The sequence below is a fragment of the Seriola dumerili genome, unplaced genomic scaffold, assembly GCF_002260705.1.
Source record: "Seriola dumerili isolate Sdu_G_001 unplaced genomic scaffold, Sdu_1.0 BDQW01000267.1, whole genome shotgun sequence".
NCBI classification, from domain to species: domain Eukaryota; kingdom Metazoa; phylum Chordata; class Actinopteri; order Carangiformes; family Carangidae; genus Seriola; species Seriola dumerili.
In genome coordinates this window covers 2,592,427-2,619,305 of record NW_019174522.1, presented here as the reverse complement: position 1 = coordinate 2,619,305, position 26,879 = coordinate 2,592,427, and the positions used below count along the sequence as shown (strand labels likewise).

General features: G+C 41.1%; 1 protein-coding gene across 1 annotated transcript; it reads left to right on the top strand.

Annotated features, from left to right (window-relative positions):
- On the top strand, positions 1–26,468 carry LOC111230492. The gene is made up of 3 exons (XM_022757245.1): positions 1–254; positions 1,937–2,039; positions 25,392–26,468. The coding sequence occupies exons 1-3, from the start codon at positions 84–86 to the stop codon at positions 25,763–25,765; spliced, it is 648 nt and encodes a 215-aa protein (XP_022612966.1). The 5' UTR covers positions 1–83; the 3' UTR covers positions 25,766–26,468.
- Positions 26,469–26,879: the final 411 nt, after the last annotated feature.

The window sequence follows — 26,879 nt, the reverse complement described above, 5'->3', positions numbered from 1 at the left end:
TTGTGCTGTGGCCCCGGTGGCTGTTTACCTGCAGATGCTACTATTTCCCGCTCGTTGTCCACAGGTGTGCCTCAGTTGTCGGTATGTTCTCTAATCCACACCGAGCAGCTCTCGGCGGGCTGTATGTGCTCGCCGCCCTGCTCCACGCTGCTTCAGGAGAAACGGTGTTCGAAAGTCGCTCCGGAATGATCCAGGAGCTCCGGACGGCTCTGGCTGACCTGGCCGGGGAGCAGACGGTGCAGTCGGTACAGAAGGTCAGAGGCGGCAATAATGTTGTTTAACGTCAGTTACAAAGTGAAACTGTGAGAGACGCAAAATATGGATTTACAGAAGTGTTTAACAGAAATGTGAATTTTATTCAACAACACAGAGACTGAAAGTGTCACAGCAGCAACTTTAACCTTTTATTTACATTATCATTATCACCTACACTTTGATTAATTGTAGTACAAGGTCAGTCATATGGAGAGCTGACTTCCTGGTTCCAGCCTCCTCAGGTTCAGTGTGAACTCTGATAAGTAATCAATGGTTTTATTTATGATCAATACTTGTTTTACTAGAATGCTTCACTGATCATTCGGTTCCACTTCACGATCAGACGCCCCTTATAAAGGATTAATGAATGGTTTATAACTAGTTTATGAATGAACTTGTTAACAGTTATAAATAATTTATAAGCTGTTCTAACACATTAGATAAAAAGGCCAGCAGTGACCTGTTTCCTGCCAAATAGTGAGACCACATGCATATACTTTTCAGCCTCATCTCTGTTTTCTCCATCATCAGCACCTGTCACTGCTGCTTCATCACATGTTTGTTCAGTTAATGATTAATAAATTTATAAATTAACCACCATCAGCATCTTAATGGTCAAAAAGTTACATCTGGCAGATCACATGATCATATCACATGATCAGATTCATCCTCTGAGGCCTTGGCAGTGTTGTTTACCTTGACCTGCTCTCAGCAGCCATCCTCATCCTAATCACAGCTGTTGATCAGATATTAACATGGAGATGCTTTCTGCTGGTTGGTCTCTTCTTCAGGACTTTAACACTCAGGTAGAACACAGGTGGTAACCTTCTAAGGGAGTCTTATTGTAAAGTGTGAAACACATCATCACATCATCACCAGTTATAAATGGTAGTAAGTCATTACTCAGATTAATGACTAGTAAGGCAGGTTTATTTGTTTAGCACATTATCATACACTGATGTAATTCAATGTGCTTAAGGTGTTTTATTTGAGTGTACAGTCCTCATTTAAAATAATGTTGAGTATATAAAATACATCAATTAAAACAAACATAAATACCACTAATACATAATGTGATGTTGATTGATATTTCAAACTACAGACCTGATGGATTATTAGAGACCCTCAGTACTTTTAATGGTTTATCTACATGTCGTGTCATTAGATTTAAACAGAGCGGAAATTTCTTCACAAAATTTCACTTTTAGATTGATTGTTCTTTCTACACTTGGACTGTTTTAGGTTTTTCACACAGACCCACAGCCAGTCAGACTCTATGTATAATTTAATAATGTATCTGCAGTTGTGAGTGTTAATAATCAGTCTCTAGATGGAGCCTGGTCCAGAGGTCGTGCAGCCAGAGGATCACTGGTCAGACAGTCCATTGCTGAGGTCTAAATACACAAGGTGTCTGCTAGAGGAGGATTTGCCACAACCTGGCAACCAAGACGTTGTTCTCATTAATCACTTATAACTTAAACATTAATAAATGATGTATTAACCCTCAATAAAGCTGTAAACTACAGCCTGGAGCCTTATCAGAAAGCAGCATCAGACTGACGGTAGAGGTGAGGTAGATGTAGGTAAACCAGACTGAGCCCACTGTGTTAACCCTTCGTTAACTTACCCTGCCACCCCCCCCACGCCACCCCCACCGCCCCACCCCAACCCTCTCCTCCAGGCTTTCACTCAAGTCCTGGGTGTGGTTGCTGGGAGTTTGGCTGGTGGTCTGAACGTGCTCCTGCAGTATGTGTCACACTTCCTGCAGGCTGCTGGAGTCCAAGGTAAGCAGCAGACAGGTGGGCTCATTGTCTTGTGACATCGTCCATCAGTAATAACAACACTGTACTCAACACATGAATGATCTGCGGTGACATTGCTGGAAGTCAGATGGGTCAGAAACAAGATATGTCGTTAAGAGAAAAAACGAGTCAACATTAAAGTGAGAGATTATTAACAGATGTGCTCACTCACTTTGACCTGAGAATAAAGTGCTTCAGATAAAGTATCAGGTGGTCCAACTTCTTCGTTCCTCAGACTGTTATTCTTGTGATTTCACAGTTTTCCCAGAGTTCAGAAATATTACCAGATAAAAATGAGACGCCATATTGTAATAATCTGGAATTATTTTCCAAGTGTCGGTGGGGAGACGATCCACTGCCTGAGAAAACTGTCAGCAGTAAAATATGCCTCAGATCTAAAGTCCTGCTTGTCTCATCTGTATCTGTTAGAACAACATCAGTCCCTCCAGAAAGTCTCGATGTCTAGATCACAATAATTAACGCAAATTCAACCAATCCACGTGAATTCTGTGTGCCTTTTTCTGCAAATTTGACCAATAATCAAAGTTTCCCTCGAGTTGAACCAATCACACCAGTCCCCGATCAAAACCATAATGATGTCACCTAAATTGACTTGTTTCTGGTTTTGAAGCATGTTGTAAAGCTGCAGACACACGTGACATGAACGTCTCACATTTACCAACAAAGATTACTGTTAAGGACCATGTAAAGACATTCAACCATGTTTTACATAAGAGATTAATTATTTTTTTACTGCTGCAACATTGTGGTGGAACCACAGGTGTAGAGCTGCCGGGGCCACCAGAACGACGCTCCACTACTTTTTTTCTCTAAATGAAATAAAATATCTACAGTCACATGATTAAAGAACAATAGAGTTGAAACAGTGCTTGTGGCTATAAGGGCCCAAACAACCCAAATACAGGCGCTAGGAACTCGAGGCGGAGAGCAGAATTACTATGGTGGATACCACAGTGGAGTCGTTGCAGGCTAAAGTGACTGGTCTGGAGAAACAAGTGAGCGGCATGTTGGAGCACACTGAGGATTTGGATAATCGTGGGCGCAGGTGCAATATACGTGTGGTTGGACTGGCTGAAGGTGTGGAAGGCTGAAGAAGATGAGTATTGACTACATGGTGATGTATCCTGCCAAGCTTACGATGACGGTCAACGGGACAGTGAAGAGGTTTTGATACATCGGGGGAGGCAGCGTCATTTGTGGACTCGCTCGGTTAAGCTGTCTGGATAGCTGCCTGGCTCAGCACAAGTACTGACAGAGAAGTTCTCTCTTTCCCCCTTACGCTCTGGTTATTGGACTGATATTACTAACCTTATGTGAGTACTCATATGATCATATTATTTATCACTGTGTGTTATTTTTACACACAGACTACTGTCATATTGCCGGGTGCGAGATGGGACTTGTGTTATTTCTATGGTTAGGCTGGCTGTTTGCCGAGGGCAAAAGGAAGACTGTGACTCCCTGCATGGTTAGTAGGGTTTTTTTTTATGTTTCTTGTTCTGGTTCTAATGTTTCTGCACAGCTCAGTTATTTTATTTCTCTGTATTCTAAAAGGAGTGTGCCAGGATATTGCTACAATAGGAGTTTGAAATAATGGGAAATAAACAACGGGTTTGCACCTGGAATATACGAGGGATTCATAATCCCGTAAAACGTAGGAAAATACTTTCTTGAAAAGAGAAACTATAGATATTGCACTGGTGCAAGAAACCCACCTTGATGACACAGCATTCAAAGTTACAACAGGGAATGTTTGGCCAAGTATTTTTATCGTCATTTACAACCAGAAGAAACAGTGGTTAATTGTGTTAAGGTTAAAAATGGTTGTTATAATTAAAGGTAGTTTACAAGGACAAGAGATTTTAATTAGGGCTGGGGAAAACGATTATTTTTGTAATCGATTAATGTAGCGATTATTTTTTCGATGCATCGATTAATCTAACGATTCATTTTTTTGATTCGAATTCGAATCGATTCGATTATCGATTATTTTCCCATTATTTGACTTATATAGCAATTTACATATGCTAATTTATGTATCTTAATGAAAAAACACAAATTTCTTCATTCCAACATATTTCTATTGTTTTCACCAAAAATGACCATATTCCAAAATAAAATTCAAGTAATGAAAACAATAGTGCAATCTGACGTCAGAGGTAGCATTTAACAAAAAATAAAATGAAATAAAATACTTTCTTGTTGTGCAAGAATCAAGAAAATGTTATCATCATAAAATCAATAAAATATAAACAGCAGCAGTGTTCTTTTTTAACTAACAAAATATAAAGTGCTGTTCATTCACAGGAACATACACTCTGCCTTTTCACTCAAGAATACTGTGTGTAGTGTAGTGTGTGTCTATGTGTTTGTCTTGATGTGCTGGTGCATCGCCATCGTGCTTTTATGATAAGCCATCTCCATTTTACACAGCCGACAAACGACAGAATGGCCTCCTTTTACGGAAAAATAGTCCCATATCTTTGAACTACGACTTCGTGTTCTACATTAATGATGGGAATACCGGCTCTTTGTGGAGAGCCGGCTCTTTGGGCTCGGCTCACTAAAAAGAACCGGCTCTTTCGGCTCCCAAGTGGCTCCTCAGATTTTTTGTTACTTAAATTCATTTATTACCAAATTATGTGTAAAATGAATAACTAATGTAAAAAAACATAAAATATAACATATGTATAGTATGTATATGGCTTTATTAATAAACGTAACATAACTTAAAATATACATAAATAAATTTTAAATAAAAAAGACCCATTTTAATTTGTGAAAAAACACAAAATTAACTAAACATCACTCAACAAATTATAAATGAAAATGTGCAACCATGTACAGTGAAAAACAAAACACAAAATGCGAGTGTCTGTAACCCCTCCCCTCCCCCCTCCTGCTCAGTGTCGTCACACAGACGCTGCCACAGCCTCACATGTTGACCAATGCGGCTTTAAAAGACAATTAAAAAAAAAAAAAAATCGCTCTCGATCGCGAGCCGGCTCCCGTCGTTCACTTCAAAGAGCCGGCTCTAATCCGGCTCTCGTTCGCGACCGACCCATCACTATTCTACATTGATCAGAGTCAACTGACTCGCTGGTATCGATACTGCCGCTACTTGCTGCCGCTATTGTTTGTTTTGAAACGACGCATCGACGCACAGTTTTTGCGTCGACGTAATCGATGACGTCGACGCGTCGTCCCAGCCCTAATTTTAATGAATGTTTATTATCCGCCAGCTCATCCATCAGATTTTATTTCCAAAGCTTTTTTAGACCATGCAGAAATGAGAGCTGATACAGTGATTGTAGGTGGTGATTTTAATTGTATGTTGAATCCACTTATACACAGATTTCCCCATAGAACTATTCAGACCCGTCGCCAGACCTCTGTCTTAAGGGGGGCATATGAAATGCATGGGAGGGCACAATTATTATTAACCTACAATACGTATATTTTTAATAATCCTATACTGTATTCGCGCATCACGTAATCATCACGTTAAACATAACCAACAGCAATATGACCAGGTATAGCCGACAACATCAGTCCTCATAGTTTAAAGCAATACATTACATAGAAGCAATGTTATGAATATCCATAAAACACTTGACTATATAACATATTAGATGTAACACCAGAAGCATCTCTCAAACATTGCATTTTAAAGCAGTGAACAGAGGGATATGCATTGCCATTAGACACAGACACACGCACGCACATACACACGCACACACACATTAAACCTACTGGTACTTTGGGTGGAGGCAGCGCTTTCCTCTCTCCAGTCCCTCCTGTCAGTACAGCGGGAGGTGGCGTTTCTCTGAGCTGAACCTCCTCATCAACGTATCCTTCCACTCGGACTTAAACTTGTGAGTGAGGTCCTTTTCAAAAGCAAGCTGAATCAGCTGGGCCTTGCGTCTGTGCAGCATACTGCGCCGATGCTCTGAGAAGACGCTTTTGAGCGTGGAAAATGAGTTTTCACACATTGCTGTGGAAGCTCCTAAAGTTTTTAACATTTTGCCTGGATATTTCCTCAACACAACCTGTTTGGGTTTGTCCGTGCCGAGGTCACTCACACCCACTGATCCAACAGGCAGTTGTGGCCCAAATACTGCCCCAGTCGCGGTTGCACTTGACCTGCTGATAGCCTCCGCTCCATGGCCGCTGCAGGTCCTGCCAGGCCCAGGGTCGGGCTCCACGGAGCTACTAGCAACGGGCTCAGACTGTCGTCCAGGGTCTCCTTCTCTAACGACATCAGGAGGCGTCGGTGTCGTATCCGATTTGGCAGAGGAGACTGTTGGTGGGCTTTTCAACCACTTACAAATATCCATGATGAACTAGAAATGTAATAGTAAGCCGGTGAAAACTCATCCAGCTTCACTTTCAAAAATGCGCGGTTACTGTTGAGTGGCTACATTGACGTAGGCTACGTCACGTACATAGCGTAACTTTCTTTTCAGTAAGGCCGTGATAGGCTGTTGCAGTGTACATTCCCATCAATCAAACAAAATCACACCATTGTTTCTTTATATTTTTAATGTTTTAATGATAAAGAATACAACATTAGTATTTCTCAACACAAAATTAGCTACTATGATAATATAAAATAAGAATTAAAGTAATTTTTTTTAAGAGATCTGTGCCTCAAGTGGGGGGGCACAAGCATTTTTGGGGGCGGGCCAGGCCCCCTATGGCCCGCCCATAGCGATGGGTGTGGAACTATTGCTCCTTCTCCCCAAGCAAAGGCTCAGTCTAGACAATGGAGACTTAACACTGTTAATCTTTTTTTTTTTTTTTAGAAATATGTTTATTGATTTTCAATGTAGAGAAAAATGAAAAAAAAATAAATAAAATGAAGAGAAAAAAGAAGTAGAGGAAAAAGAAGAGAAGAAAAAAGAAAAAAAAAGTAAAGAAAACAGCACATCAAGCATTACAACAATATTTCATGGTCATAAAATGAATATCTACTATAGACAAAGTATTAAAGCAGAAAAATAAATAAACAATAATAATAATAATAATAATAGTAAAATAAATAGGTCGGTAGACATATACAAGATCATACTTTTGTTTTCACTGTGAGGCTTTGAACAATAGCCAGTGTCTATGGGCTCACATTTTTAAGGTAATTCAGTACTGGGTCCCATGCTTTATCAAACGTATCCCCTCTATCTTCATTGTAGAATCTCAGTCTCTCCAGATGTAAAGTGTTTGACAGTTCTCCCAACCATAAGTTATAAGAAGGCACAGAGTCCGTTTTTTAGCAATCACCATCCCAAATTGAACTGCTCTTCTTTCAAATTTATTAACAGAAGAAAGGACACTTGTGGCCCCTAGGATGGCAACCAGAGGGTTGGGTGCCAGATTTATACCAAAAGCCTTAGAAAAACAATGAAAAATACATTTCCAAAATAAATAAAGTTTACTACATGCCCAGAATGAATGTGCTAGAGTTCCTATCCAGGATTTACAGCGGTTACATGTTGGTGGGACATCCGGGTAAAATTTATGTAGCTTTTCTTGTGAGTAATGGAGTCTGTGGAGCACTTTATACTGTATTAGGTTGTGCCTGGTGTTAACTGAACACTTTTGTACGTTTCGTAGACATTCTTCCCAAATCTCATCAGTTATTTCCATATTCAACTCGTCTGTCCATGCTTTTTTATAAGTTTCTGAATTCACTGGAGCTCCATCATGAAGCATTCAATAGAAAACAGAGATTGCCCCACGAGTGCGCAGGTCCAGACTATTAATAGTCTCTCTATTAATAGTCTCTAGAGCATTGTGTTTATTCAAAACTTCAAAGTTTGGTACATCTTTTTTTAACAAAATCTCTAATTTGTAAAAACATGAAAAAACCTGAGGCAGGTATTCCATATTTGGCTTGTAGCTGTGTAAATGAGGCAAAATTTCCCCCCGTATACAAATCATTTATGTTATTAATGCCTTTCTGTTTCCAAGCAGAGAAAGCAATATCATTTAGGCCAGGTATGAAAGCGTGATTTTCACAGATTGGAGTATCAATATATATACTTGGGGCCTTGATATGAAGTTTTATCTGCTCCCATGTGCGTATAGTACCATTGATTACAAAGCTGTAATTATACTGTGACTTCCTGATTTTGGTGGGGCTGTTGAGCAATGCTAGCAAGGAGGTCTTGTAACATAGTGATCGTTCTAAGCATAGCCAGGCAGGGCAGGAGTGTGTGGGGGGGGGGGGCCTTTCCTCCACCAAGCAAGTATAGATAGATGAGCCGCCCAGTAATACATTTTAGAGTTTGATAAAGCAAAGCCACCAGCATTTTTAGGTTTACACAGGTGTTTTTTGGAGATCCTGATGGCTTTGTAGTTCCAAAGAAAAGGTACAAAAATTGAATCTAGTTGTTTAAAGTAACACTGGGCGATGTAACATGGAAGAGACTGAAAAAGATGTAGGAAACGTGGCAGAGCGATCATCTTAATTGCATTAATCTTACCTACAAGAGAAATAGGAAGAGTCTTCTAAAAATTTATACTTTGTTTACAGTGACGTGCGGTGAGGTTCATGGCTGGTGAGGCACTGACTTCATCACTAGCGCCCTCTACCATGAGGCAGGAGAACTGCGTGCCTCACCCAGTGCGTCTTCGCAGCCGTTTTATGATTGCTCAGCACAAGAAACACGTTACACACATACAGTTGTTGAACATTATATACCTCAGCTAACTAAACTATGGAAATTTATAATATAATTCATATAGCAAAAGTGTTTGAACATTTTAATAGCGACATACAGAGAGATAGCAATACGGTCTCACTGCACAGCAGGCCAGCAGTTAGCCGAGTCATTGCGCAATCCATGGTGAGGCTCAGCTGGCTGCTGCCTCACCGCAAGTCTCTTCTCAGTATTTGAACGGTAAATGTCAAAATTCAGCGATTTTGAATAAAAATAATCTAAAACTGGTGAAGTTAAATGGAAAATAACTTTATAGTATAATCACTGTATACATATAACAATTTAATAAATTTTTTTTCTTTTTACTTTTTTTTTCTTTCCATGATGGCAGGTGAGGCAGTACCTCACCTGCCTCCCCTGACTGCACGTCACTGTTTGTTTAAGTTGCTCAACTTTATTATGCCAATTCTTTTGTAGATCCTCTGGGATTTTTGTGACAGTTATACGAAGATATGAGAAGTCTTTAAATGCCTTTTTAAAAGTAGTAGACTGTATATATGTCATATCAACTTCGTTAGAGATTGGCATTAACTCACTCTTATCCCAGTTAACTGAAAATCCAGAGAGTCAGCCAAAGTTGCTAATTAAAGTCAAAAGATGAGGTATGGAGGCTTGGGGATGAGAGATGAATAAAAGAATGTCGTCCATGTACAGTGAAATATGATGTTCTTGTCCATGAATGTCGATAGGAGATATTAGATGACTTTGTCTAATACTAACTGCTAATGGTTCTATAACAATCGAAAACAGGAAAGGGGAGAGTGGGTATCCCTGACGGGTCCCCCGACTGATCGCAAAAGGGGGTGAGATATTTTGGTTGGTTATGACAGAGGCAGTTGGATGTGAATAGATAAGCTCAATCCACTTCATAAAGGAGGGCCCGAAACCAAATTTTTTTAGTGTAAACATCATATAGGGCCATTCAACTTGATCAAAGGCACGCTGTACATCTAAAGAAATTATTACTGATTCTTCAATATGTTCTGTATACAAAATGTGGAACAAGCGGCGTAAATTAAAGTACATATGTCTGCCTGGCATGAAACCTGTTTGGTCAGGATGAATAATAGAACAGATGTGCTCCTTTAATCTATTGGCTAAGACTTTCCCAAGAATTTTGGTTTTAATAGGTAGCAGGGAAATAGGACGATACGAGGAGACCAGGTTAGGGTCACGCCCACGTTTGGGTATGAGTGAAATATTGGCCTTATATAGAGTAGGGGGCAACTTAGAGCCCATCAATGAGTGATTAAGCATTCTTAGTATAAGTGGGGAAAGTTTATGACTAAATACCTTGAAAAATTCGATGCAAAAGCTGTCAGGCCCTGCTGCCTTATTGTTGGGGAGAGAGGAAATCACTTCTTTTATCTCATTCAAATTGATGTCTGCATCTAATGAGGAGGAAGATTCTCTTGATAGGCTAGGCAGTCCCAGATTTTCGAAAAATGTTTCCATACTCTCTGGATCAGATCCTCCCTGTGACTGATAGACATGTTCATAAAAATTAGCAAAACATTCATTAATTTTTTCAGAATCCGTCAGGGGAGACCCATCACCCCTCTTGATTGAATGTATGGACTTGGATGCCTGAGATTGTCTTAACTGGCGTGCAAGTAACCTTTGGGGTTTATCCTCAAACTCAAAATACTTTTGTCTTACTTGAACCAGCAATCACGAAACATTTTTGGACAGTATAGAGTTGTACTCGTATTTTAATGCTGAGATCTTTTTCAGTACTTCAGGCTGGTTATCCACTCTATATAATGCCTCTAGATTTGATAATTGACTGTCTTTTTCAGTTAACCTAGCCTTAGATTTTCCTTTTTTCTGCTGCCTCATAAGATATGACGTGGCCCCTGAGAACAGACTTCATGGCCTCCCAAAGTGTGGAGTCGCTAACTTCACCATTATCATTAGTGTTCATATAAAGATCTATTTTGCTTGAGAGGTAAGAGCAAAATTCCTTCTCTTTCAGTAAAGTATTATTTAGCCGCCAATTGAATTCTGCATGTGTATGATTCAGATTAATCTTCAAAGAGACTGGGGCATGATCTGAAGTTAGAATATTATGATATTTGCATTCTGGCGACTTGTGACAATAATTTAGAATCCAATATAAAATAATCAATCCTTGAATAAGATTTATGAACGGCTGAGAAATATGAAAAATCTCTTGCTGTGGGATTAAGGAGCCTTCATACGTCTACCAAATTATAGGACTGTATCAGATTATTAAGAGTGATACTGCTCTTTGATACATTAATTTGGGAGTGTTGCCGATCGAGGACTGAATCCAAAACACAATTAAAGTCTCCACCTAAGATTATATTTGTGTTAGACATATTGGATATAGTATTGAAAAGAATGTTTTTCTTAATAAGGATTGCAACTCCTCTTGCTTTTGTGCTAAAGTTTGATTGGAAAACATGAGATGCCCATGAAGGACATAATATCTTAACGGTAGTTTTTTTTGAAGGGGACATATTATGCTCCTTTTCAACAAGTTTAATTAAGTCTCAGAGGTCCCCAAAACATGTTTTTGAAGTTTCCTCCTAAAAAGCCACTCCGATCATGTATTTTAGCAAACCTATACACCCCTCTGTTTCAGCCCTGTTCAGAACAGGCTGTTTCTGTGTCTGTAGCTTTAAATGCAAATGAGTTGTGCCTGACCACGCCCCTCACCGGAGGGGGATGCGGCTTGGGCTTCTCGCACCACGCTGTAATGTTTACGGTGACCGGCGATATGACTGGCGTCAGAAGCGCTTTGGTTCAACCTTACCAATTTGATCCAGAATCTGACCCAGAGGGAGAGGCTCCTGAAGTTCAGACCCCACGCCTGCAGCAGAACGTTTCTGAATGGTTAGTAACCAATTTTGTGAATTTTGACATTATATTTTTAGTTTGTTGATGTGTGTTGGTACACAGTTACTAACATGTAGCTAGGTAGCTAATGCTAACCGTTACTCTCTCCCATCTCGTCATTACTGGGAGCTCTTTTGGTAAATAAGCACTATTTTGAATTGTTGAATGTAGTTATCTGTCATGCCTCCTTATATATACTTTTACAGTCTATGAAAATGTTTGTTGTCTGAGAACTGCTACAGGTGTTCAATGTCGAGACTAGTGAGAAATTTTAATAGATGCTGACGAAGTAAATCATTTTTATTTAGTTACTTTTTCTGCATGTTTTGAGCAGAGATGCTCATCATATCTTCCTTTATGTAGTAATTTGTTTTGTCTATTACAATGAACTTACACCACTGTAATTCAGCATAAACATGTCTATCAGCAACAATAATCTTTAGTCAAAAAAGAGGCTGTGCAGTGTTTTCTACACTACACTGTTGTCAAGCTCCACATTATATGCAATAAGTGACATGTTATAAATTACCTATGTTATATGCGCTTGATATTTAGCCAGGCTTACTCCTTCCCCACCTTAGCTCCACTGTCTGTCAGTTTTTGAATTTCATAAGCTTTATATTTTGGTGAATGTTACCATTTTTCTCTATATTTTGGATAGGTGCTCCTGTGGAAACTGTTCAACCATGCCCACAGAAGCTGAGAATATCTGCTGCCTTGAGATATCACAGGTAGCATTCTCACTAGACAAACTAATCACTAATTTGCTTAGAAAACATGTTACATTTATAAGATACAATGACATTTACCATTTGTAATTCACTGTAGGTTACCAGACGGCTATGGGAGATCGAGGAAGATTTACCATGTATGGTAGACCATCCTGCGTTGGAGCCGGTCTGCCTCAATGTGTACTCCCTCCGGAATACCTCCAACATATACCGCGCTGACTACGGTCCTTTACGGTTGAGAGGAATACACCGGTATGTTTTGCTTCTTTGTAAAAACATAGTTTCAATCTAAATAAAAGATGTTAGGCAGTCTTGTTTTACTTCAGTGCACATAATCTTACAATGGCAATAACACACCACAAATCGAGTAACACACCCTCAAATTGGTTTAGCTGCTGTTTGATTCATAAAGTTTTTCCATCATCAGATAGTGTGCATATAATATATGAATTCAGAGGAGTCATTTGTTGAGAAATGATCAAGCATTTATTTACATCAAATAAGGCACTTATCATCAGTGATAATAAAAAAAACAGTAGGATTCACTGAATCCATATAAAAAATTGTGAGACACAACACAGATTGTATATATGTGTGCAAGACTAAATGCCCTGTCCAATTGTTTTAGTCGGTACAGGTATCTAGCCTATAGGAGCTTTGTGGGCTGGTGCTGGGGCTTCCTTGGTCGCAGAATCCGGGTCGTCATTCCAACCTGCGTGGTCCTACAAATCTGCATGGAGTTTCCTGACGCCACAGGCCACTATGTGGGTTTTAGACTGCCTAACGATTGAACCGGGACACATAGCTTGATATGACCTCCTCCTTCTCAGGCCGCTCAAACTGTGCAGTGAGGTCCTCTGGGATGGGGATGGCCAAAACAGCTTCTATGTATGGTGCCGGGTCAACAAAGACGTTTTCAAATATGAGGTCCACCATGTCAGCCAAATACCCTGTTTGATAAAAGACAAAATTTTTGTTTACAAAACAGACTGAAAGTCTGTTTCTAACTACCTCCTGACATTAGTCACTTTATCTAATCTATTATTTTTATAAAGTTGATTTTTCTTTACTGTATTTTGTTGTTGGAACTGTTATAACATGTACATGCAATACTTGATACAATGTGTCCAAAGCATTTTTGGGTTGAAAAATAAAATAATGTAACACTTACGGAATGTCGGCTCTGCATTCTCCCTTCATGGCCTTTGGAAAGTGGACCTTGAAGAGGGGTTCACCTTCCTTTGTTTGGGCTTGTGGTCGACCAGCATTTTCGTTGAAGTACATGCCAGCCAGGTAGAGTCTGGAGGTACAGTAAAGAGAAAATTAAAGATGTTAATATTGACAGAAATTTAGAACTATTTAGAACTAAATAGAACTCACAATGGGGGCACCGCTGCTCCACAGACAAGAAAGTCCCCAGCCTTCGGGTCTGCACATTACACACCCGCGTGCAAACAGGACACACAGCAAACAACTCCATGAGGCAGTTCTCGTACACTATGTATTTTTTGATCTTGTGGGTGGGAGGGGATGAGTCGTCTCTATAGAAAAAAGAAACATGAGCAATTAAACATGTTGAGTTCTCTTCAACAGTGTACTTTGCACCCTCTCACTATAAGTCTTTTCACTCACACACACACACACACACTCTTATGACATCATCATCACACAGATGCATTAGAGTAACTTACGACAACACTGTTGACTGTCAAGGCTGTAGCAGAGTCTGCAGGGTCATAGGTAGAATGCAGCCCTTGGGAAGCTGCCACTGTAGAGCTGCCCTCTAATGGATCGTCGTCCTGCTCCTGCTCCTCCTCCAGGTCCAGACGAGTTCTTTTAGAGGGTCTCTTTACAGGTGTTGATGAAAAACACAGATGATCTGCAGAGGTAGCAATGGATGCCCCAACACCAAAATCCTTGCAGGACACAGTAGCCTGGACACCTGTAACCAATTATATTTTTTTTTTATAAAAAAAACTTTAGCAATGTGACACATAAACACAGAACAATATTACATTATAAGTGAGAGTATTTTATTAAAAGTAGATGCACTTCAGGTGGCTACAGACCTGCACTTCTGATGTGAGGCTGAAGAGTCCTCAAGGATAACTGTGTGCCTACAGTTTGCATCTCCAGTGGGTCAGTCTGGCAGGCAACATCCCTTGTTGCAGGAAGATGTACAGATGCACTTGATGTGCTGGCCTGAACAAAAGAAACAGAGGTTACACCCATCCACCCATCTTCTCAAATGTGTCGTATGGCAACAGCTGCAAGCAGTGCAATAAATAGCCTACAACATGTGTAAAATGCAAAAAATGTGTATTGTAGCCTATCCCCTTTCACATATTCCCTGTAACTCTGCGCTTATCTAGATATTCCCTGAAGGCGATGTATGTGTAAACATTATATCAAAGTTAAAACGAACATCATAAAGGATGACTCCTCATACTAACTTTCACAGCACTAATAAACAAGCTCAGACACCTATGCTAATCACTGCAGAGCCTATTTTTAGTCCAAAGTGTGTGATAAAGTTAGCAGGGTGGCTCTAATCAACGTTACACAGCGATAGTAAGCAGAAGAATTGCATACAATCTGTACCCGGCCATACTCGGCTGCGTGTCAACGAGCCAAAACGTTAGCCACATTAGCTGCCATGCTAACAACATATGCATCAGGCTCTCGTGTACATACAGTGCAGCGTCGGAGCGGGTACATTTCCATCAAAAATAAAATTAATCCACTGGGTCTTCAGATCCTCCAGCGTAGGGGTTAAAAAAAGACTTCTGTGTTGGTTTGTGCAGCCAACAACAAAGCAACTACCGTGTTTCCGCGTACCTTCAACATTGTTTTACCGAAGCTGGTTTTTGCGAGGGAAGAAACGATAGTGGCTGCAAGGCGGACTCAGTGGGCGGAACACACACCTAGCTCGGGGAGTGTCACCCACCTGGGGGGAGGTGGCATCTCCCTTCATGACGACATCAAGGGAAAATCTCCAATTTTCTGAAAGGTGGAGAAAGCAAAAGACGCAGAGGATGGACTTTTCTCATGTTTGGGGGGTTCGTAGACAGGCCGGGGACACATATTACCGATAGAAAACCATGGAAAAGTGCATTTTGTATAATATGTCCCCTTTAATATGTGTTTCCTGGAGGAAATATATATCAGCTTTGAGTGTACGTAAGTGAGCATAAACTTTTCCTCTTTTTAATGGGCTATTCATCCCCCTTACATTCCAGCTGACTAAAATAATATCTTCATCACTGTGCTTTCTTGGACCTCTTAACATAAATATTGTCTACAATGTAAAATGACTTATTACATGACCATGACAAAAAGAGATGTGCAATAAACTGAGAAAATAGATGTGCTGAAACATAGAGAACCCTGAACAGTCTCTGAACATAAGAACACGTCTTAGGAGGAAAACAAACCCACGAGCGGTGTTTCCATACCCCAAACTCAAAGTCAAAGCTAAACACTGGCGCTGGGTTAAAGCCCAGGTTAGCATTTACCCAGATCACAGTGAAATTGACATATTACCAGTCAAAATTCAGTCCACATCACAAACTTGTCAGATGTCTGTGTCCCAGTCCTGAGCCTCCCGACTCAGGAATTTTTCAGCTTCGGCCGGGTTACTGAAGGTGCCCCTGTTATCGTTAACCGTGACCACAAGCCTTGCCGGATGCCTGAAGCCGCACCGTATTTTCCTGGCTCTGCACTTCTCCTTGATATGTTGAAAAGCCATTCGCTTCTTCATGATTGCTGACGTTAGGTCAGGAAAGATGTATACAGGACGCCCATCATACCGCAGTGGCACCTTCTCCCTCGCGAGCCTCAGTACCAGCTCCTTTGCCTGGAAGCGGTGCAGCTTGGCGATAATAGCTCTCGGTTTCCCGTCTTTAGCTGGCGCTGCGTCCGATGGGCCCGGTCCACATCCACAGGGTGATTGAAGTGCTCTTCTCCCAGTAGCTCCGGTAGTAACTTGGCAACGAACTCCGTTGGCCTGCCATTCTCAGCTTTCTCTTTTATTCCGATTATGCAGATGTTTTGCCTGCGAGAACGGGCCTCCAGGTCGTCTAATTTAGCTTGCTGTAGCATACACTGGGAAGCTAGGCTCTCGTGTCGCCGCTCTAGCTTGTGGAGACGTTTTTCATGCATTTCAATGGCGTCTTCTGTTGTCGACACACGGTCACTGACGATTGATAAAGCCGATTGAAGGCTGGAAAAGGACCCTTTGAGCTAGTCGAATCCATTGTCAACGGCGCTTTTCATTTGGTGTATTGCTGCTAGAATATTTTCGTCGGTAGCCGGGATCTCAAAGTCAATAGCATTAGCACTAGCCGCAATAGCATCTGCCTGCTCAGGTCGGTCAGCATTTTCATTGTAGTACATGGCAGCCAGGTAGAGTCTGGAGGTACAGTAAAGAGAAAATCAAAGATGTTAATGTTGACAGAAACCTTAGCCTACACACTCTCACAAGTTCTAAGTAACCACAGCTTCATTTACATGCACAGCATTCCAAGACTGATAAATGACTGTTAGGTTTATCAAAAGTAGATGCACTTCAGATAGCTACAGACCTGTACTTCTGATGTGAGGCTGAAGAGTCCTCAAGGATAACTGTGTGCCTACAGTGGGTCAGTCTGGCATGCAACATCCCTTGTTGCAGGAAGCTGTATAGATACACTTGATGTGCTGGCCTGAACAGAGGAAACAGAGGTTACACCAACATCTCCTCAAATGTGTAGTTATGGCAACAGCTGCAAGCAGTGCAAAAATGATAACAACAAATACACTCAATTATGTGTAAATTGGGTTGTCAATAGCTTGTAAATGCTGCAAATAGCTCACTATATGTGCAAAATGCAAAAAATGTGTATTATACATTATCCCCTTTCACATATTCCCTGTAACTCTGCGCTTATCTAGATATTCCCCATAGGCACTGTATCTGTAAACATGATATAAACGTTAAAACGGACATCATAAGGCATGACTCTCAATACTAACTTTCACAGCACTAACAACCAAGCCCAGACACCTATGCTAATCGCTGCAAAGCCTGTTTAGTCTGAATTTTACCGGCTTGACTTTACAGACAGCTAAACGCCTATAAAGTTAGCAGGGTGGCTCTAATCAACGTCACACAGTGATACCAAGCAGAAGAATTGCATACAATCTGCATCCGGCTATACCCGGCTGTGTGGACGAGGCAAAATGTTAGCCACATTAGCTGCCATGCTAACAACACATGCAACAGGCTCTCGTGTGCATACAGTAAAGCAACATAAAATGGTGAAACTTACAGCTCCCAAGTTTGAAGTTGAAGTTGGTCGGTGCTGATCCAAGCTTTATCTTTAGACTCGTAGCAAATCCCGCATTGTACTGGCCCTCGTTGAGAAAGCAGTCCGACATAAAATGGTTAGCCCACTACAACACTTGCAGTGCACTTACAGTTGTAGCGGGCTAACCATTTCACGGTACATTTCACAGTACATTTCCATCAAAAATAAAATAAAACAAATCCACTGGGTCTTCAGATCCTCAGACGTAGGGGGTATGAAGACTTCTGTGTTGGTTTGTACAGTCAACAACCAAGCAACTATTGTGTTTCGCTCATACCTTCGACATTGTTCTACCGAAAGCTAGTGTTCGCGAGGGAAGTAACGATAGTGTCTGCAAGATAGACTCAGTGGGTGGAACACACACCTAGCTAGGAGAGTGTCACCCACCCAGGAGGAGGTGGCATCTCCCTTCTTGACGACATCAGGGGAAAATCTCCAAATCGCCTGTTTGAGGACACATTTCCTGAAAGGTGGAGAAAGCAAAAGACGGAGAGGATGGACTTTTCTCATGTTTGGGGGGTTCGTAGACATGCCGGGGACACATATTACTGATAGAAAACCATGGAAAAGTGCATTTTGCATAATATGTCCCCTTTAAGACTTATAGGTGAGGTTTATGTGCTAGGTACAGGTGGAGCTCCCAACAAACACGTCTACTACTCAGTGTGGTCCGCCATCTTCCCCCCACACTGTTAATCTTAAAGATAACATTTTTAGATCTTACCTCCCCACTGAATTCAGGGCTTTTCTGTCTATTAACTCACAATCAACAGATAATCCCTCACTTTTATGGGAGACTCGCAAAGCCTATGTAAGAGGTTTGATCATATCATATTCCACCACTAAAAGGCGCCAGAACTTAGAAAAACAGAAGTCTCTAGGGGGTAAACTGTCAGTTAAAGAAAGAGCTTAAATTAATTCTCCATCACCTACTTTATGGAAAGAAATATCTGCTCTCAGATCAGCTTTAAATTGTCACCTTACTAAAGAGGCAGAGAAAAGAATTAGATATACCAAACAGGTTTTATGAGCACGGTGACAAACCAGGGAAATGTCTTGCACACCTCGCTAAAAAAAGAGTCCCAGTCTATAGCAGCTATTATTAATGAAGAGGGCAGCAGGGTGTATGAAAATAAGTCGTTAAACGACTGCTTTAGGAAATATGCCAATCTGTACTCCTCAGAACAGACAAATGATGCACCTCAATTAATGGAAGACTTTTTTGCACAGATCAATCTCCAAACAATATCAGAAGAACAAAAAACGGTTCTCAATGGCCCAATTACAAGAGATTAAGTAATTACTGCTGTTAAAAACCTCCAGAATGGGAAGTCACTGGGTCCTGATGGGTTCTTTTGCAAATTTTATAAAGAGTTTAGGGATATCTGCTTGTAGAACCATTACTTTAGAATTCAGAATTGCCACAGATACTTAAGGAGGCTAACATATCGCTTATATTAAAAAAAGGGAAGTGTCCCCAGTCTTGCTGCTCCTATAGACCGATAGCCCTTTTGAATGTGGAACGAAAGGTGCTTTCTAAAATTCTAGCTACTCGTTTAGAGGATCTTGTGCTTTCTCTGGATGCCGAGAAAGCATTTGACAGAGTTGAGTGGTCATTTTTGTTTTACGCATTAGAAAAATTTGATCTTGGTAATAATTTTGTAAAATGGGTTGAAGTCCTATATAGTGACCCTCAAGCTGCAATTATAACTAATGGGCTAAGATCAAAGTGCTTTCCTACACATAGAGCTACAAGACAGGGCTGTCCCTTGTCGTCTCTCCTATTTGCACTGGACATCGAGCCATTGGCTGAGGCCATCAGAATGGAGCCTTCTATATATGGCTTACACATCGGAGAAAGATGTCATAAAATAACTCTGTATGCTGATGATGTGCTTGTGTTTTTGTGTAACCTTGAGACATCAGTTTGAGCTCTTATTAGGATGATTGACACATTTAGTAAATTTTCTGGGTACAGGATTAATTTAAACAAATCAGAGGCTATGTCCCTGGGCAGTCTTAATACGATATCTAATACTATACCACCCTTTCCTTTCAAGTGGTCGCCCTCCAGTTTTATCTATTTAGGTATTTTTATCATCCCATCATTTAGTCAGTTGTACAAAACCAATTTGTTCCACTATTTGGGAAAATAAGACAAGACCTAGAACGTTGGAACTCACTCCCTGTTTCTTGGTTAGGACGAATAGCTTTGATTAAAATGAATGTGTTACCCAGGTTGCTTTATCCCATTCGAATGATTACTTTATTGTTTTTGAATAGGGTCCTAAAAGATTTGAATAGCTGGCTCAGCTCCTTCATATGGAGCAAACGTAGACTGAGATAAAAAAAAATGGCAGTAATGCAGCTGCCAGCTTCTATGGGTGGCTTAGACTTGCCAAATGTCAAAATTTACTAGATACTACTACAAGATTTACTATTTTTTAAGGATTTTAAGAACATAAGAGATAACTGTGCCAATCCAATAACAAGAAATGCTCTGAAGGCACGGCGGTCAACTCGTCATGTGGAGGGGAGGCTCAGATTGACTTCTACATTTACTCCAATAATTAACAATCCAGATTATTTGCCAGGAATTGGACCCTTTCTTCCAGCAATGGCATAACAAAGGTATAATCAAGCTGGGAGATTTATTCTCAGATAATAGTTTAATGGCATTTGAACAATTGATAAAGAAATACCAGCTTCCTAAACAAGCTTTTTTCCATTTCTTACAAATAAGGCATTAAATATAATGGTCGTACTCTTAGCAATAGCTAATAGCAATAGCTAAGAGTACAACTATTATTGAACATCCTGGGATTTCTGCTATTGAGAAAATGCTGTTTCAACATCCAGAGAAGGCGTCTCTTAGTTTGCTTTATGATGTAATGTGTGGTATGTCTTCTACTAATACACAGGGGATTAAAGACGTCTTTGAGAAGGACTTATCAGTAACTATTGGCGAGAAGACGTGGGAAGATATTTGGAGTTACGCTAAAAAGATATCCATCTGTACTCAGGCGAAAGCAATCCATCTTAAAATAATACAAAGGTTGCATATATCTCCTAATCGCAGGCATTCTTTTAACCCATCACTTCCTCCTCTGTGTCTTAAATGTAAAACTGAAATAGGTACCTTAACCCATTGCCTATGGTTGTGTCATAAATTACAGAAATATTGGTCTGACATACTATGTGAAATGGAAAGAATATTTGATAGGGATATAGAAATGGATCCAATATGTTTGATTTCGGGCCTCCCAAGTAGACGTATAACCACTATAGCTGGCAAAAGGTTATATAACATTCTTACTTTTGCTGCTAGGAAAAATATATTGTTACAGTGGATTAGTGATAAGAGCCTTTCTGTTAATAGTTGGTATGAGGTCATATTTGAGTTGGTTCCTCCGGAATATCTTATGAATATTCTACATAACAAAGCAGACCAGTTCTACAAAGTCTGGCAGCCCTACTTGAACTATCTTGGACCTGACTTTTCTTCCATTACTGTGCAGGGGAACTCATAAATCTGGGCTCTTGTGACCTGTGATTTGCCTGTAATGTGAATGTTTCCTGTGGCCTGTGCGCTTTGGCCTGTTGGTATTGTCCATATGTTTGTTTTGTTTAATTATTATTGTTGTTGTAAAACATAAGAAAACCCAATAAATATATTGTAAAAAATTGTCCTCACAATTATAGAAAGACATAACACACATGCGAAGAACCACACATCAACAAGCACACACAAGTACACGAAAATACAGGGGTTGGACAATGAAACTGAAACGCCTGGTTTTAGACCACAATAATTCATTAGTATGGTGTAGGGCCTCCTTTTGCGGCCAATACAGCATCAATTCGTCTTGGGAATGACAGATACAAGTCCTGCACAGTGGCCAGAGGGATTTTGAGCCATTCTTCTTGCAGAATAGTGGCCAGGTCACTACGTGATGCTGGTGGAGGAAAACGTTTCCTGACTCGCTCCTCCAAAACACCCCAAAGTGGCTCAATAATATTTAGATCTGGTGACTGTGCAGGCCATGGGAGATGTTCAACTTCACATTCATGTTCATCAAACCACTCTGTCACCAGTCTTGCTGTGTGTATTGGTGCATTATCATCCTGATACACGGCACCGTCTTCAGGATACAATGTTTGAACCATTGGGTGCACATGGTCCTCCAGAATGGTTCGGTAGTCCTTGGCAGTGACGCGCCCATCTAGCACAAGTATTGGGCCAAGGGAATGCCATGATATTGCAGCCCAAACCATCACTGATCCACCCCAATGCTTCACTCTGGGCATGCAACAGTCTGGGTGGTACGCTTCTTTGGGGCTTCTCCACACCGTAACTCTCCCGGATGTGGGAAAGACAGTAAAGGTGGACTCATCAGAGAACAATACATGTTTCACATTGTCCACAGCCCAAGATTTGCGCTGCTGGCACCATTGAAACCGACATTTGGCATTGGCACGAGTGACCAAAGGTTTGGCTATAGCAGCCCGGCCGTGTATATTGACCCTGTGGAGCTCCCAACGGACAGTTTTGGTGGAAACAGGAGAGTTGAGGTGCACATTTAATTCTGCAGTGAGTTGGGCAGCTGTGGTTTTATGTTTTTTGGATACAATCCGGGTTAGCACCCGGACATCCCTTTCAGAGAGCTTCCTCTTGCGTCCACAGTTACTCCTGTTGGATGTGATTCGTCCTTCTTGGTGGTATGCTGACATTACCCTGGATACCGTGGCTTTTGATACATCACAAAGACTTGCTGTCTCGGTCACAGATGCGCCAGCAAGACATGCACCAACAATTTGTCCTCTTTTGAACTCTGATATGTCACCCATAATGTTGTGTGCATTGCAATATTTTGAGCAAAACTGTGCTATTACTCTGCTAATTGAACCTTCACACTCTGCTCTTACTGGTGCAATGTGCAATCAATGAAGATTGGCCACCAGGCTAGTCAAATTTAGCCATGAAACCTCCAACACTAAATTGGCAGGTGTTTCAGTTTCATTGTCCAACCCCTGTACACTGTATTGATTTATCTTAGAGTTGCTCTCATACCTGAGTTAAAAGGCTAAGAATTAATGAGTTTAATTAGCCAATCAGTATCAGTTTTGCCCATTTCTGCCCAGTAAAACCTGCTCCTGAATTTGTATTGCAGTCAGTGGGAGAGGTGAAGGGTACTCCCATCACTTCCTTAAAAACTGTAAAACAAATCAGAATGAGACCAAAACTGGGTAATACTGGACAAAAAAAACCTCTACATTTTTGATATAAAAATTATCAATGAAGGTTGGAAATTGTGGGATTTAAAAGAGCTTGTCTGACTTTTTTTGAGGAAAATTTTTAAGGATGGCAGTCACAATGTGCTGTTAGCTCTGGTTAGCGAATGTAGCTGTGCCTAAAGACAGCAGACATCGCTGAAGATGTAATAAATATCTCAATCCTCTACACTGAAGTTGCAACACACTGCACCAAATGAGGGAGAGAGAGAGAAACTAGTGCTAACTGCTAAGCTAAAGTAACTAGCAGATCTGAATTGCATGTAAACAACTGCTGAGTTAGTGAAGGTCACTAAAAGGAGCAAAGAGCTCTGAGTGCTTGAGCAGAACTAGTGTAAGTTTAAATTACAGCAGGTAGTTAGACGCTGTGATGAAGAAAACAGCAGCAACATTAACTGTGTTCAGACGGAGCAGCAATAAACTCTACCAGTAACAGAAACTGACTGGAGTTGGAACAACACACTGACATCAGCTTGTCACCACATGAACGCTGTCACTACTATTAGTGAAAAGACATCAGTAGAAATCAATCACTGTGTAAAAATGTTCTCAGATGAAAGAACAAAGTAAGTCATTAAAAATATTTCTGAGTAAAGGCGTTACATTTGAAAATGGGGATGGAGGGGTAAAACATGTTATAGTGATAATAATAATATATGATGAAACTATGGGGGTGGCACGGTGGTGCAGTGGTTAGCGCTGTTGCCTCACAGCAAGAAGGTTCCAGGTTCGAGTCCCGGCTCGGACACGGGGTCTTTCTGTGTGGAGTTAGCATGTTTTCCCCGTGCCTGTGTGGGTTCTCTCCGGGTACTGTGTGGGCTTCCTCCCACAGTCCAAAGACATGCAAATGGGGACTAGGCTGATTGAATACTCTAAATTGACCATAGGTGTGACTGTGGATGGTTGTCTGTCTCTGTGTGTTTGCCCTGCGATGGACTGGCGACCTGTCCAGGGTGTACCCCGCCTCTCGCCCAAAAGGATGCTGGGATAGGCTCCAGCCCCCCCGCGACCCTACTAGGGGATAAGCAGTTGAAAATGGATGGATAAAACTATGAAATTAACATGTTTAGGTTACCAGATATATCAGTTCCCAGGTGAGAACAGCAATGAAATCAACCTTTGGAGCCTGAGGCTCTTTGGAGCCTGAGCATACACCTGATAATTACTAATATACTCAGTTGGCAATTGGCAAAAAATGTAGTGTATATTAAATTATGGAGAGGTTTTTCTGTTATTTAGCCTACCTTCAGTGATAAAAATGGGGTGGTGGGGATGAAGGGTGGTGTGTGTGTGTGTGTGTGTGTCTATGAGCCTCTAAAATGACTATTTGTGAAAAAACGGTCACTCGTATCAGAACCATGAGTGGACCATGGCTGGAACAAGATCTTCGTGCACTGCATGTCTGGATTTGGTGTTTCTAGAGCTAAAAATGTGGACACAGGAGCGAGTTACAAACAAATGTCACTTTGCATTTTTGTAGAACTCAGCTCCTGAATTTGTATTGCAGTCAATAGGAGAGATGTAGGATACTCCAATCACTTTGAGGCTCATGTTCAAATTCTGTTAATCCCTGTGCTTAGGTAGACACATTCTATGAAACAGGACAAATTTCTCGACTATCGAGGAAGCCGTGATGTGTGAAGATTGAAATATGAAATACGAGTTAAACAGAATTTTTTCAGAGGAATTCCAGAGATTCTCCCACTCTAGCGATGATTTCATCCACTCTAGCTCTGAACATTCTGTGCAATACACCCCCATTATAAATTCTGAAACGGTCAAAAAATGACACTAAACATAATTTTGTGTAAACTGGAATAGTTGTCAAAATATCAATTTAACCCAAAAGAGTCTCAAGTCTTGTGACCCATTTAACGTTTCAACCATTTTTCTATGTTGAAGTATGATGCAGCAGTTGAGCTCCAAAGTTGGTCATTTTGAAGACATCTCCCCATTCATTCTCTATGGGATTTTTTTCATCTTTCATCGCCATTTACATCGCCATGGTTACTCGAATCGCTTAGAAAAGTCATAGCACACCATTCCTGATCAAGCATTGATATATATATTGTCTGGGTTTTCTCAAAGCTGTAGGACTAGTTACGCCCTGAAATTTCGATACGGAGGAGGAATAAGACGAACTAGGAAATGCGTTTCCTACTGAAAATGCGTATGAATGCTGAGAGCTGAATGAGATGGCTGAAGCAATGCTGAAGAAGTTAAAGCAACTGCTAGAATAATAATATATGCCTTCAATGCTACTGCATTGCAGGCACATAATAATAATGGTAATTTCATGTATATTTCTGTATCACTGCGTTGTAACTACAGTGTGTGTTCGTGTGTTCATGTTTTCCTCAGTGGTCCTCCCCCTCAGCAGAGTGACTCCAGATGGGCTGATCTTTGTTGCTCAGTGGGTTCTCGTGGCTCTCGTTGGCTACTGGCTCATCTCCCTCGCTTTCCGATTGGTCGCCTCCACTGTGAAGCGGGCCCTGTGGCTGCTGAAAGTGGGTGTGGCCTTGGCCTGTTTCGGGCTCATCCTGAGTGACCACAGCGTGGGCACAGAAGCCATGGCTGTGCGACTGGCCGGCCTGATGTGCGTCTGCGTCCTGCTGGGCGTTGGAAGTGGGTGGGGCTCTAAGGCGGCTGATAGAATGGCTCACCTCGAGGAGCAGCTGAAGGTCCTGGAGCGGCAGCTCAGAGAGATGGAGGGGTGGAGGAGGATGGAGGAGTGAAGCTCTGTACGTCTTCCTGTAAAAACACAGATGTGACGTGAATCTTTTCTCCTCCCTCAGCAGGAAGACAAACCATCACATCTACATCACCACGCCGACGACACCTCGTCCGTCCCGCTCAGTGACACCTGAAGGAGCTTCTTCAGATTTGGTACAAACATTCACCAGGACTCAAGGATGAAAGGTCACTGTGACCTCACCAGACATGTTATAACTCAAGAATTAATTCACTAATTATGACACTATTTAACTCAAATGTCTGACAGAATAAAATGGTGAAGTAATGACATTTTATATCGAAAAGGTTAAAGGTTAAACTTCACTGTGACATCATAATGTTCAGTAAAAACACCTCTGGTCATCACTCCTGTCACACTGTAACTCAGGAAGGAGAGACTGTGACTATGTTTCTGACACTTGAGTTGATTCCAGCTCAGTGATGACACAGACTCTAGATGTTCTCAGTAAATGTTTCAGGGCAGAGAGAGAGCAGGCATTTCAAGTGTTATTTGAAAAGCTGTCCTTGCCTTACTTGTGGAGTGGGAAGTGTCTGTGCCTGTCATGTAGTTGGTCACATAGTACCATTGTATTTAAAGCTGTTTGCGAGGTCCAAAGCCAGAGACTTTTTATATCTTCTGAGATGAATGTGCAGGGAGAAATGCTGTTTCCATATTCTAATAAAAATTCAATCTAATGTTTCACAGATGTAAAGATCCAGTTAGAGAAGACTGGACTGACCTCAGTTTGTTATAGAGCAGCACCCATTTTGTTTTCAGGTTGTCCATACATCTGTCACATTCTCGTGGACATGATATCTCAGTAACACCTTGATGGAACTTCTTCAAATTTGGCACAAAGACTCACATGGACTCAAGAATTAACTCATTAGATCTTGGTGGTCCAAGGTCAAAGGTCTGGGTGTGGTGACCTCAGAAAACACTTTTCAGCCATTACTCAAGACTTCAGACAGAAATTATGACAAAATTTCACACAAATGGTTCATATTTTACGTGTGTCTGGATACACAGGGATGTAACCTGGAATTAGTCTGAGTCGGGAGTGATACAACCATGACAAGGTGATTCTAGTTCATCTTAAGTCACAGAGCTTCTTT